The sequence below is a fragment of the Penicillium macrosclerotiorum genome (genome assembly GCF_028827735.1).
Source record: "Penicillium macrosclerotiorum strain IBT 26536 chromosome Unknown utg000002l_segment0_segment0, whole genome shotgun sequence".
Taxonomy (NCBI): Eukaryota; Fungi; Ascomycota; class Eurotiomycetes; order Eurotiales; family Aspergillaceae; genus Penicillium; species Penicillium macrosclerotiorum.
The window spans coordinates 1,633,532-1,646,855 of record NW_026643082.1 but is presented as its reverse complement, the minus strand read 5'-3'; the positions used below and the strand labels follow the sequence as shown (position 1 = coordinate 1,646,855).

At 48.8% G+C, this 13,324-nt stretch overlaps 5 protein-coding genes across 5 annotated transcripts; 2 read left to right on the top strand and 3 right to left on the bottom strand.

Moving 5' to 3' along the window:
* Positions 1 to 761: 761 nt before the first annotated feature.
* On the bottom strand, positions 762 to 2,364 carry pigc (phosphatidylinositol N-acetylglucosaminyltransferase; the record flags this gene model as incomplete). The annotated part of the gene is made up of 2 exons (XM_057073466.1): positions 762 to 1,930; positions 2,004 to 2,364. 2 exons carry the CDS (start codon positions 2,362 to 2,364, stop codon positions 762 to 764), a joined length of 1,530 nt encoding a protein of 509 aa, XP_056937107.1.
* A 406-nt stretch (positions 2,365 to 2,770) lies between these two features.
* N7462_001739 (uncharacterized protein) lies at positions 2,771 to 4,378 on the bottom strand (the record flags this gene model as incomplete). Its single annotated transcript, XM_057073465.1, has 1 exon — positions 2,771 to 4,378. The coding sequence occupies one exon, from the start codon at positions 4,376 to 4,378 to the stop codon at positions 2,771 to 2,773; it is 1,608 nt and encodes a 535-aa protein (XP_056937106.1).
* An 836-nt stretch (positions 4,379 to 5,214) lies between these two features.
* N7462_001738 (pantothenate kinase) lies at positions 5,215 to 6,923 on the bottom strand (the record flags this gene model as incomplete). Its single annotated transcript, XM_057073464.1, has 4 exons — positions 5,215 to 5,548; positions 5,630 to 6,140; positions 6,214 to 6,496; positions 6,693 to 6,923. The coding sequence occupies 4 exons, from the start codon at positions 6,921 to 6,923 to the stop codon at positions 5,215 to 5,217; spliced, it is 1,359 nt and encodes a 452-aa protein (XP_056937105.1).
* A 1,506-nt stretch (positions 6,924 to 8,429) lies between these two features.
* N7462_001737 (DEAD/DEAH box helicase) lies at positions 8,430 to 10,654 on the top strand (the record flags this gene model as incomplete). The annotated part of the gene is made up of 8 exons (XM_057073463.1): positions 8,430 to 8,731; positions 8,792 to 8,867; positions 8,919 to 9,054; positions 9,114 to 9,474; positions 9,533 to 9,612; positions 9,702 to 9,853; positions 9,915 to 10,108; positions 10,171 to 10,654. 8 exons carry the CDS (start codon positions 8,430 to 8,432, stop codon positions 10,652 to 10,654), a joined length of 1,785 nt encoding a protein of 594 aa, XP_056937104.1.
* A 627-nt stretch (positions 10,655 to 11,281) lies between these two features.
* N7462_001736 (polysaccharide deacetylase family protein) lies at positions 11,282 to 12,881 on the top strand (the record flags this gene model as incomplete). The annotated part of the gene is made up of 3 exons (XM_057073462.1): positions 11,282 to 12,345; positions 12,422 to 12,507; positions 12,562 to 12,881. The coding sequence occupies 3 exons, from the start codon at positions 11,282 to 11,284 to the stop codon at positions 12,879 to 12,881; spliced, it is 1,470 nt and encodes a 489-aa protein (XP_056937103.1).
* Between the last annotated feature and the right edge of the window lie 443 nt (positions 12,882 to 13,324).

Here is a 13,324-nt window from a genome sequence, read left to right as displayed (position 1 = left end):
CTGTTCTTCGGCCGAAGGGCGCAATGCCCTATCGCATGCGCGCATCCTCGGGATCTCAAGCGAAATCAGGTCCACAGGATCAAACTGCGGGGCGCGTATTCTATCCCTGCGCACAAGTGGAGACCTCGAGCAACGAGGCAATAGCCGCGGAAGAACTTGGGGAAGGAGAGGTTGAAGGTTAGGGAGGTCTTGGGAATGTCGGGCACACCGGGTGGCATTAGGCTTGTTTCCTAGGAACCGTGGTCGCTGGGCGAGGCAAAGCAGTTCTCCTCGATCTGCCCTGGGAGCTACCGAGATGATTGAAAGTATAATGATCAAGAGCTAGATCTCGAGATTGGAGAGTGTTAAGCGTCGCCGCTGGACCAGGGGTTTGCGCTGGCATGCCAGGTCGCAGGCGCATTCATTCCCCTCACCACTCACATTCCAACAGCGTCACCGAATATTCAGCACTCCCAGTGCTCCAATAGTAGGATGTTATATTACTGACCTGGGTTCCATTTCAATGAGATGAAGGTCTGGCCACGATTCCAAAAGCGTGGGTCGTGCTTGGGGCGGGATTGTTGTACTACGTAGCCGAGAAGGCCAGTCCTTCAATGGTGATCAAAAGAGAAGAAAGTAATGAGAACTTCTTTGGAAATAAACACAGTAATCTAGGGGTATAAGAAACAGAAACTCAGAGAAACGCCGGGTCTATGTCACAGTGTCGAATGGCATCGGCCAAGGGCAATCGGAGAGAAAAGTATCGGGTTGAGAGCACCATGTTAGTTCCAGTGTCGCCTGATAATGGGACGTGCTGGATCCCAAGGCCCAATGACCACATTCTTGTACTTCTGCAAGCTGATGAGCCACCAACTGCAGCCACCCATTGCGAGTGCAGTCAAGATGCTTCCAAGGATGGACCCAATGATCGCAGAAGCCCAGCCTCCACCTAGGGTGGTGCCAACGGCACCCCCTGCAATGATGACGAGAGCTAGAGTCAGGAGGACGTGACCAGTCCAGGACTTTTGACGCAATTGACGGCGAAAAATGGGGAAAAGTCCGAAGACTTCCATGGAAAATAGCATCAAGCTAAACACATGGGTAGTTGATGGCAGGCGAGATGCAAGCACAGTGGACGCCATCACCGCCGCGTTGGTTGACAGGGAGGCTGGGAATTTGGTCGTCGCGCCGGCACCTTCGCCACTCCCGTAGTCGAAAGAGAAGATGTTCATGATTAGGAGCCAGCAACTTAGGGCCCAGATAGAGTCACTCGCAGTAGACTTGGTCAAGGACTTCAAGATCGGACTCAAGCCCAACAGGGAGAAATAAATCAAAAAAGCTGACTTGACAGTCGACAGGCGCTGTAGATTGCGCGGCGAGAACAAAAAGGGTCGATCATCATCTTCAGCATCGAGATTGTCAACAGCCACGCTAGGTGACATGGAAGATGTACCAGCCTGTAGTGCGGCATGAACCATTCCGCCCAAGCCGCCGTTGAATTCTGCAGCCCCCAGGGAAAGCTGCTCTTTCAACTCATTTTCAGCCATAGTCAGACCGAGCCCATGTATCGGGCTAGTCTTCGTTCCGTTAGGTATGGGCCCGTTGCTGGAGGCGTGGACGGCACTGTTCATCGAACTGGAGCTGGATCCATCGTCACCCCCGATGGCGCCATTGGCATTCAGGAGGAGCTCGGTCTGCTCGGTCCATATCCAATTGTCCCACAGAATCCAACCCATTGCCGTTCCCACACTTCCCCAGCAGACAATAGAGACAGGGCTCACTCGGTCCTGGACAATGCCAACGAAGCAGCAAACGAAAATAACAACGGAACAAACATGCTGTACAATTACAGTTGAGTCGGAGACCAAAGGCCAGAAATCGTATGGGCGTACTCGCGGATTTCGTTGGAGGTGGTCCAAGAAGGTTTCGGTATCGGTATAGTTGTCCGGATCTGGTCATCGCTCGGTCAGCATCCTCCATTTAATGGCAGCTTCCATCAGGACAGCGTGCTTTTAAGACCATACAAGACTGTTTCACCCAGAGCAACTTCTTCCAAACTCCCTTTCGTCTCCGGCGTCCGCCAACGCCTCCCAATTTCCGCACATCCTTCCGAGTCGGATCCGCGCCAAGCACCCTCCGCGGTGGCCGTAACGTCGCACCGACCGAGCCGTCACGATTCAAAGACTGCAGGCTATCCTCGTAGTTGGCTGGGGCTGAGCGTGCTCTGGACAGCGCCGGTGCAAAATATGCATCTTCCGGCGCCAGGCGATCGGGGTCGGGGATCCGGTCTGATTCAGGAGGCCTGGCCCCAGAGGCTCGATTAGGGTGAGTGTCGACGGGGATGGGCGGCGGGATTGGGGACAACGATGATGGTGGGGAATTCATCGAGCTGAGGCAACTAGCATTGATGCATGGCGTTGGTGAAAAGAGCAACCTGGCCTCGCAAGGTGTGAAGATGATTTGCGCTGCAGAACGCGCAATCCCACGTGCATGGAGATGTAGTATTAAATCACGTGACTCTGACCAGCCCTGGCCTCCTGTTCAGGCAACGGTTTTATACTTCCTATCCTCCGTGCTGTCTAGGGTTTTTCGATTGCATGTTCTCCACTATATGCAATCAAATTGGAACTTGATATATCCAGTGAAAATTCTTGGCATTCACAACCTAGATAATGTTCAAGAGCAAGTGATCATGACAGCCTAAACCTACATGACACTCAGAATGATTTCCTGAAATTTCTCAAAAATTGATACTCATCCCCAACAAAAGTTTCACAAGCAAGCCATAAAATCACTGCACTCCAGCAGGAGTCACATTGACAGTGAAAAATTTCTCCTTCCCCAGGGAAAGCTGCTTGATATCGTCACACAGCGAATCAAGCTCATCCTGACAACCTTCCCCAATGAAACGTTGGCCCTCCATACCAGGAACTTTACATAGGAGAGCCAGCTCACTGGGAAGGTCCATCTCCTTGTAGAATTCCCTGGCCTTCTTGAAGACAGATTCAATATCGTTGCCGTGCACCTTGATCACCCGAACAGAGTTTGAAGTTTCAGAAATGAATTTGAACTTGATTTCTGGTTCACCGAATAGGAGGGTTGCAGTTGGCTTCGAAAATGGGGAAATTTCATCAGCATACTGTTCCATTTTAATCTTCTTGCTAGGATGCAGAGCCAGGCTGGGAGACAACTCGAAATTGACCGCGGCCTTTCCGTTGGATTTTGTAACCACAGAAGTCGAGGATCTTTTGCGCGATTTTTCATCAGTGTGGACAGAGTTTTCATCACATGGAGAGATCCTCGATTCCTTGGAAATTTTCGCAGCATGATCAAACATCCGTTTGTCAAAAGAAAGCCGTGTGCCTAGTGAATTCCAAACTCGCACAGCACATATGCGTTTCTCAAAGCATCCCCTCTCACTCGACCATGCAACAAGATACTTTCCATCCACAGATCCTCCAAGTTCATGATACCATTGATTTTCGCGTATCCTCTTTTGGAAACATGTAGCCTTGGGAACATCTTTGACAAACTTCGGTGGTCCATTCTCAAAGAACACGACACATATGTAATAAGTTTGTATTTTGCGCCTTCTGGAGATGCTGTCTTGTCCTGTAACCATCTGATATGTGACATAGAAGTGCTCATCCCCATCTTCGTCAAATACTTGGCTATCTCCATAATTCGTGTGAGATAGATACCGGTGGAATGGAAGCTGGGAGCTCGTGGGTTGCATTTCATACTTGTGCACCTCAGGCCATAGAGTCTCAGGGAAAGGCTTCTTATTCTGACTGAGAGACCAGAAACCAAATAGCTTATTGTCTTGTGGACTGAAAAATGTTGTTAATTCCCCATTCCGAGGGTCTTTCATGTCCACTTCACTAATTTCAGCCAATCCAGTTTTCGGTGAGACTGAGACGGTGACTCGCGGAGCTGAAGGAGAATGGTATTGCAGCTCAGATGGGGTTATTTCCCTCTGGTTGATCATGTTTATCTCTCCGAAATTGGCATCTTCCGGGATCTCGGAAACACCAGAAGACTCGAAGTTTGGCCCCTTTCCATCAGGGCTGTTCAAGCGTTTCATTTCTAAGGTGTCCTTCATCTTGGGCACCATGATCGCATCTGGTCTTTCTTCTTCCTTTGACGAGACTCTGACTTTGACTTCCTCTCTTCCATCCTTCCTGGTCTTGCCCTGATCAGGTGTAGAGAAAGGATCATAGACATCGCTGGATAAGTTCTGGTTTGGAGGTGAAGATGTAGTCACTTCGGAGAACTTGAAGGGAGCCTCGATCGATATCTCTGACAAATCACTAGTGTCATCTCCTGATTTGACATCCCCTATGAGCGAGTCGAAGTCACGACCGTTGAAGTTGAGTGAGGGTAATTTTGTTTCCTCCATTTCCTTGAAAAGCAAGGATAGCCGCTTCAAAGAGAAGAGGAGCAGGATTGTTTGCTGTCAAGGATGGTTAGTGGAAAGAGCCTGAAAGAGGGAGCTACTATTCATAAATACCGTGAGTTAGTTCTCGGCAGTATTGAAAAAAAAGTAATTTTGTGACAGAGGTGCGAAAAAGAATTTTGTCAATATGTGAAGGAAGACAGAGAAGAAAGTTTGTAGGAGATATGAATGAATCTATGAAGGAAGCGCGGCCTTTTAAAGTAAGAGTCCATCGAACGATCTCATGCAGCAATGTCACACTGTTGCCCTTGCACACCACTGCGTACAAACCACAGCAAGATGGCGGATGTTATTAAACGGTAACTCTTATGTCGTTGCTTGTACCGGGCAGTAAACTATCAGTTGCTTTCAAATGATGCCTCCTATCAAATATGCACTTATGGGATTTGCCAAAGGCGTTCTAATTAATACATCAACAGTCTGCCGGAATAAAGACACGCATCCTGTCATCGTTTCTATCTGGCAAACAACTCTTCTAACATGTAATATTTGTTGACATGAAATATCCAGTGGGGTATATCGACGAAAGGTTGTGGGGTGTTTTTCTTTGGGTATAAGTAGCCCATTTTTTCTGATTCTCTTAGTCTTCGAGAGAAACGGAGTAAGGGATCCGCAGCATAGATGTTATGAAGGCTGATTTATGTCAACAGCTGAATAATGGCAGCTTTGTCAGCTGGCGATGATAGAGGCGTCCATGTGTATATGTTGAACTGGGCGCCAGTCGATCATCTGTGAGAAATATAGAGTAGGGGGAAGGAAGTAGCTGAAGATGGACAGACTCATGAGAAGGCAGATGCACCATTCTGATCATGATCATGATCCAAGACATTATTCTGAGCAAGATTTCGGACCGCCTGCGGTGCTGCCACCTCGTCAATACTGTTCCGGCGTCCCCAGTTCTGAGGTTGGCGGCGGATGAAAGCACCGACTGCACCCAGATAGCCCTCATGGCGCAGGAAATAGGCTTGCTTCTCGCCCTTGGACCAAAAGCGAATGGCATAAGACAGTGTATTCATGGTCTGGCGGTGGCCTCGGATAAAAGAACCTCCAAAGTAAATGTGTTTGACTTGGTGCTTCTCTGACTGCAAGTAGGCAATTTGGCCAATGTTGTTACTGAGAAAATGTTAGGTCGTCGTCTGTAATTAGATGGACTCTTTCGCCGGTTATGCAAGGCCGCGGAAAAAAGCCACATACCTGATAGCGTAGAGAAGGCTTCGGCTCATATCCTCGTGCCGGAAATTGACACCGCCGTTACTCTGCTCAGGATCCTCATGAATCAAGCCCTCGCCGTCCTCAGCGCCACGCTCGGCCGCATTCTTCAAGCGAAAGACCTTGCCAAAAGTACTGGCGATGGCAGTGCTCTTCAGCCCAATCTTGCTGTAGTCCATCCCGTAGATGTCTCCGACGAGCATATCTACCCCGCTATTATCGCCGCGATCCGCCATGGCCAGCATGTCGTCAAAGGTTCGGGCGCCGGTTAGCAAGGACATGATCCCCCAAAAGGTTCCTCCGCCGAGATGAGTCCCACCAACCCGTTGGAATTGTCTAGGGCCGGACACCTTGATCATTGACACGCCGGAGCCGATGTTGACGAGGAGGTAGGGGTAAACGTCGGGTCGAGCCTCGGCAAATTTCATGGGCTCTGTGTCAGAGTCGCTGTACGTGAACACCTCGTTGGGGATCTCGGTGATGAAGAAATCGAGCCCTAATTTGACGGAAACAGCACAGTTAGAGATGTGGTGACTTTGTGGTGATCCTTTAGCCAACCGGAGACTTACCGATGATCAGGCATTCCATCTCCTCCTCCCGTAATATGTTGACGTCCAGCGCCTCCTTCAATTTATCATAGAACTTGAAGGCTCCTCCACCTGTAGCAACCACGCATAATTCGTCGCGAGCAGTGCCATTACGCTTCTCGTGCTCCTCCTTCAATTGCCGAATGAAGTTGATGCAAATGTCGATCCGGTGGGTTTCGAAGTTGATGAAATTAAGGCGACCGCCATTGTCGGCGGCGTCCAGCTCTCGGGTAAAGTAGACCAGCTTGGCCAGTGAACCTCCGATCTAGAGAAAGCATTGTGGTTAGTTGTGTTGTGTCCTTCTCATCCGCCACCATCCGTGTGACTTTTTTTTTCCGGACCGCCGGGTGAGATTGCGGGGATGTTGGTCGCAGGTGCGGGGCACCAAGCTCAACATGGCGAGACAGGGAAAGAGGGATGAGGAAAGAGAGAGTGTGTTGAAAAGAGGAAATTCAACTTACATCGACGGCGACATGGCTCACAACTCCCGTATGATGCGGTAGACGGATATCCTTGTTCTCGTAGTGCACGCCGTCAGCCTCAACGGGACTCCGCGATCGAGGCTCGTCATCGACGATGAAAGCGCCCTTGACATTGATCTTGACGGCGCCGGGATTGGTGATCGCCTCTTCCAGACGCGCCGGGCGCTTGCGCCGAGCGTCGGGCTCCTCGATGCGATCAGAGGGAGCCATGGCGATAGGAGGGGAGTTGTAGATGTACGAGAGAGAGCAGTGCAAGGAGGTTGGTCCCGTGCCCACGCTTACCGCGTATATCTCCTTCTACCGTCTTCCTTCCACCCGGGGTTCCACTCGTTCCACTGCCATCGTTCTGATCGCTCGTCTCGTTTTTCTCGGCTGAGTCGCAGCCGCCGAGAGGAACCTTGGCTGGCCCACTGGGCCGAACAGTTTCCCTGTGGGCGAGGGGTGCCGAGGATCAGTGGCTTCCGAGGCTCCCCAAGGAGCGTTGAATTCCCGACCGGTCACCCCCAGAAGCCGAAGCAGGGCAGACACAGACAGAGACTCCCTGTCTAGTCGACCCGTATGGGCTCCGGAGTTCATTCCCTAGACTGGGCGTATGGGAATTGGCAAATATACAGAGAAGGTATTCATGGGCGATCTATATTCTTGGACTGATACCCTCGCAACCGCCAGGAGGGTTCCCATCGGAGATTTCCAGATGCCTCGGTTTAATGTTCGTATATAAGGGGAAGTAGCTAAATACAACGGTCCAGCCCGTATACGGACCATGGACACGTACCATCTTACCGCTTATGTACAGGGAGCCCAATGGAGATGCACCCAGATACAAGATTCTTGGCCCTTCTTGATCATAATATTTGGCTCGCTAGTGATGGATGCACCCATCATGAGCTGTATAGTCATACCACGCCCCCCACATCAACCAGTACCTGGTATACTGCTCTCGAATTTGGGACAAAACATGGATACGTTGAGAAGTCCATCACGAAGAAGCTCTCTTTCATGAACCTACATGTGGTTAGATGTAGATGTACTTGGTCACCATACGGATAGGCAGACATCAACATGATCATGAAAATGTGCCATGTAGTCAACCTAGACTGTGACATGTAGAAGGTGTAATATACTCACTCACCAAACATGATATAGAGCCCCTCTCATGACAATACTCTGTAGTGGACATCAGACAAGGCAAAATTATACATGAAAATGTCTCACTATTGGTTCCAAGTGCTGAAGCTGGTGGGCTGGCATCGTCCACATCCCCCAATCACTCAGTGTCTCCAATTCCCAAAAGTGTCTCGCTATTTTGTGCCTTCTCAACCCTCCCACGTGACGGGCATGACATGCAACAAACCTGCCATCAACATTTTCTTATCAGGAAAGAACCTCATCGGACGTGTTTGTTGACGTTCTTGCCTGCCCTTTCTCTTCTTTCTCCTCTCCTTCTTCTTCTTCTTCATCCACCTTCTCACTTCACTCATCCGTGTCCCACCCTCCACACTTTCCCCTTATCTCTTGCCATTTATCTTCTCACCAGTACTGCAACGACACTTTGCCTGGTCGTTGTCAATTCTTTCCCACATATATCTCTTCAACACACTTCAGGAGCCGCTCGTTCTATCTACAACCTGATTTCTGGTGTTGTGGTTCTTCTCACCACACAGTTAACAAACCTCCGAGCTCCCAACTGTAACATCATCGTTCATCTCCACCAGGATGGATCAGCTCGACAAAGTTGAGGATGCATTGGGAGATATCTCAAATGCACCAAAATATCCATCATCCAGCGAAAAACAGACTGGACAGCCTGCTGAAGCGGTTCGGAAACAAGGGTGGACCGATCCTGTTCCGTTTACCTACGACTCCTACAACAGCAAGGAGTTTACAGACTGGGCTGGTGTGGCGGCCCGATATGAATGGAAGGATGAGTACGGTGATGTTGGTCCTCGAAATGAAGAACTGGAGAAGCAGCTGTTCCAGGATGACTTTATTCCACGGGCTGGAAGCCGATTCAACGAGTATGCTTCGCTCTTTTCCTACCCATTTGGGGAGTTAAATTAACAAACAATCGTTCGCAGACTCAAGATATCTGGGCGAGAAGAGCCATATGATGTTAAGATCGAGAGTGAATTCAAACTAAAGCCAATTGCTCAGGTAAATGTCCTTCCCCCACTTGCTGGTCAACTCACTGCTGACGACTTATAGTTTGAAGATGCAGGTATCCACCCGGTTCTCTTAGAGAATCTGCATCTATGTCTGTATGGATGGCCAACAGCCATTCAGTGCTACACAATCCCGGCGATTCAAGAGGACAGAGACGTCATTGGAATTGCCCAAACTGGTTTGTCATAGTAGCTGTGATCTTGATCTTTTTCGTGTGCTTAACATGTCCCCTTCTAGGTTCCGGAAAGACCGGTGCTTTTCTCATTCCCATCCTGTCGAAGCTTATGGGTAAGGCCAAAAAATTGGCAGCCGCGCGTCCTAACATCGCTCAACAGTGGAATCCTGCTGAACATGCAGTACGGGCAGAGCCTCTGGTTCTCATTGTTTGCCCTACTCGAGAATTAGCTAACCAAATCTTTGACGATGCACGGAGGTTATGTTATCGTTCCATGCTTCGTCCTTGTGTCGTCTATGGAGGTGCCCCAGCCCATTTCCAGCGAGAGGAATTGCAAAAAGGATGCGACATTCTCATAGGGACCCCAGGCCGCGTCCTGGATTTCATGCGACAGCCTAATGTTTTGTCTCTTCGTCGGGTTCGGTGAGTGCATTTCAGTTCAATAAACTCCCAAAGATGCCGCATACTAATATTTGTCAAGCTATACTGTCATCGACGAAGCGGATGAGCTCCTACAGTCTGACTGGGAAGATGATTTCAAAAGGCTCATGTCTGGAGGGGGTAGGGTTCTTTTTTTTTTTTTTTTTTTTCTCTCTTTCAAATCAACATTCTCAAAAACTCGCGATCCTAACTGATTGACCTGATCCTAGATGTCAATGAAGATTCAGATCATCGGTACTTGATGTTCTCCGCATCGTTCAACAAGGAATGTCGAAAGCTTGCTCGAAATTACCTGGGGCGCGATCATATTCGAATTCGCATCTCACGTCCCGGAAGTGTGGTCAGACATATTCAGCAAGTGGTAAGTACTGTTTGTCCAGAAGAAGCCTAATTTATCTTCAATTAATTTCATGCAATATTAGGTTCATTTTGTGGATGAACGAAAGAAGAAGCAAGCTCTCTACGATTTACTGCTGAGCCTGGTCCCAACACGCACCTTGATATTTGTCAACAGCAAGCGCGAAGTTGACTATGTCGATGACTTTCTATTTAACCAAGGGCTTCCTACTACTTCTATGCATGGAGATAGAACCCAGAGAGAGCGGGAGGATGCCATGTACGCATTTGATGACCCTTTTCTCTACCAAATATTGGCTTTCGACTAATAGATCTTCAAAGTCGATCATTCCGGACAGCAAGATGTCCGATCATGATTACCACTGGCGTCTCTGCACGTGGTCTCGACATTATCAACGTGATGCATGTGGTTAATTACGATCTCCCTCGTGCTTCCCAGGGTGGGATTACCGAATATATGCACCGTATTGGCCGCACAGCGCGGATTGGGAACGAAGGGCTTGCAACATCCTTTTACAACGAGCGCGATGATGACCTTGCCTCAGACTTAGTGAAGATCCTCATGGAGAGTAATCAGAATGTTCCTGACTTCCTCCAAGGCTTTGCGCCCTCTGAGGCTCAACTTACCTTCGAAGATGACACGACAGACAGCGAAGCTGAGCGACAGAAGAAGAAAGAATCTCCAGGATTCAACTGGGGCGAGGGGGACTCAGATGAGTCTGAGAATGAGGAAACAAAAGGCAATCTCGGTGCCAAGCCGAAAGTTTCTGCTGACGAATCCTGGAAGAACGACGTCGAGTGGTAGACGTGATATATCTACCTCATTTCATTTCGATTCCACTTTGCTTTCTCAGAGACTTTCATAAAACCATTTTTCACGAGAATGAGAGAATGAGAAATAATAACGGTATTTCTTTATCCAATTCTGCATTATGGAGTTCGATTTGCTTTACACAACCTCGGAAGCAAGACTTACCTCCAGGAAAGCCAAACAGCCCAGCTCGATAGACAAATTCTACATGGCCTCCACTTTGTACAAGATACGAGTTATGCGTTCTCCGGGGCATTCATCGCCTCATGAATGTTTCAAGGTCGGTCCGCAGAATTTCAGTCAGGAATGGAATCTGTTTACGGCTTACAAGGATCCGAGGCTTGCGAGAATTCTGAATACGAAAGACTAGGTAGTCTTTAATATCAACAAAAAATCTCCCAGTTCTAGAAGATATTTGTTCAAGTCATGTAGATGCGTCAAAAATGCTGAAATGCCACTTTCCCAAATGCAAAATTGTACAATCGTGCTTTCCGAAGAACTATCCACTGAACTTCTTCAGCCACCGGCGACTCCGGGCAATCCAGTGTAGTTGTTTGCACGTTGCTCTCACTTGGCCGACCGACCACAGCATTCTCTCATTGATACAGGCCAATTCTCATCATGCAATACTTCTTTTCCTTATCTACGCCACTCATTGCCCTGTTGTTGTTGGTTTCTTCGGCAACGAGTCTGGTCCATGGATCTTATGAACAACATCACTGGTTTGAGACAAGACAAGATACACATCGCGCACCCCAAAGACCAAGGCCAATGCCATCGCTGGTTATAGACACCTTTCAAGATCCACTCCACAATGACTTGGGATTCTGGCATGGTACCGGTGAAAACTTGACGCTCCAACACCGCCCTGGCCAGATGCGTCTTTTCCCAACAGATCCAGATCAGAATTTCCATACCCAGTTCAATACGGCGAGCTGTTTCAGCCTGTTGGCCTGGCATAATCAATACTTGCATGTCGTTTTCGAAGGAAACGAAGAATTTACGGTCTCGCTGAATGAGCACAATGCGGACTGCTACCCGCATCGAGCCCCATTCCCAGGTGTGCCAGATAGCGTTGAAGCATCGAGGTACATTATGAGGACCCGATCAGGGAGTCGGGAAAAAGATGATACAGATGGATGGAATGACTCGAACAACGTTGGTATGTCCACGAGAACGAAGAAGAAGCGCCCCAACAAGGACAGCTGCCGCGATGATAATGACGATGAGTCCGACGATGATCGAGACCAAGCACCCGCATCGCCAGAGAGAACAGAGCTCTTCATTCCTCTCTCTCATTTCCACATTAATCAAAATCGAGTTGTGTCTGTCTCATTCACCGGCTTCTACTCCAAAGAACCGATCACCTTGTACCGAGTCGAGATTGTGTCGAATGTTCCAGCGCCCTCATTGGAGAACAATCACTTCATGATTCCTGACAAGTTGCCGAGTGGACAACTGATCCTTCGCTGCAGTCGTCCCAACTCCTTTGCGTTCGGTATTGATGACGGACAACCGCAGTATGCGCAGGAAGTCCTTCGAATTCTCGACGATGAGGATGTTCGGGTGACCTTCTTCGCGGTTGGGGCCGGTCTTCGCGACTCCTCGACGAACTTCACTAACTTTTATCGGGAGATGATACGCAAGGGGCATCAAGTTGCGTTGCATTCCAACACACACCCAAAGTGAGTCTGCTACTAAGAGAACTGAAATCTCCTGCCTAGATACCAAGTCTGTTGTGTCAACGCTAACCGATCACAGAATGGAGGCTCTTCCCAGGGAAGACCAGATTGATGAGGAGATTGTCCAATCGATCCGAACCCTTAGAAACAATCTCAATATTGGCTGTAAGATAATAGAAACAACTAATTAGGAGACAATGCTAATGATGTCCGATCCAGCTTCATACTTCCGCCCCCCTTTTGGAACCGTCGGTGCGCGCATGCGGCAGCGTTTGGCGAAGCATATCCACAACCCCTATATTGTCAATTGGAGTGTCGACGTGGAAGATTGGCTTTGGGCAAACACATCGACCCCAGAGAGACAACTCGAAGCCTTTTACCGGGGCATTGCGCGCGGCGGAAATCTCGCCGTGATGCACTTCCTGAATCCCACGACGGTCGGGTATCTGCCACAATTCATTCGACACGTCAAGGGTGTCGGATTCACAGTCATGCGGATCGATCAGTGCCTGGAGGATCCTAACAGCCCGCCGCTGTGAAAGTGAAATAGCAGCTGCTTTTGTATAGATGTCGAGATGGCGCGTCTCTCGTTTCTTGGTATTATACATTTATCCTTAAGTCTATACTTCTGTCACTCACTCGGTGGACACTGGTATATTGAATTCATCCTTTGGCCTCCATTTTTCCTTCAAATTTTCAAGAAGAGACCAACTCAAAATTCATTACGACACAAAAGGAATCTCATTCTTGACGCACGAAAAAACGAGGATTCGGGAAGTCAGAGCCAGTAGAAGATAATCAGACTCCAACAATGTCATTCGCAATGTACATACAGGCCCACGACAAACGCCGCTTTCAAAGCATGAGAATTCTTTTTCTGTAACCCAAAGTGTCCATGCGAGTGTAACAATCGAAGGAAAAAAAACATCGTGAGCCAAGTGGAGTCACACTAACAGACAGAGCTGATAAACCCCCCGGGCTG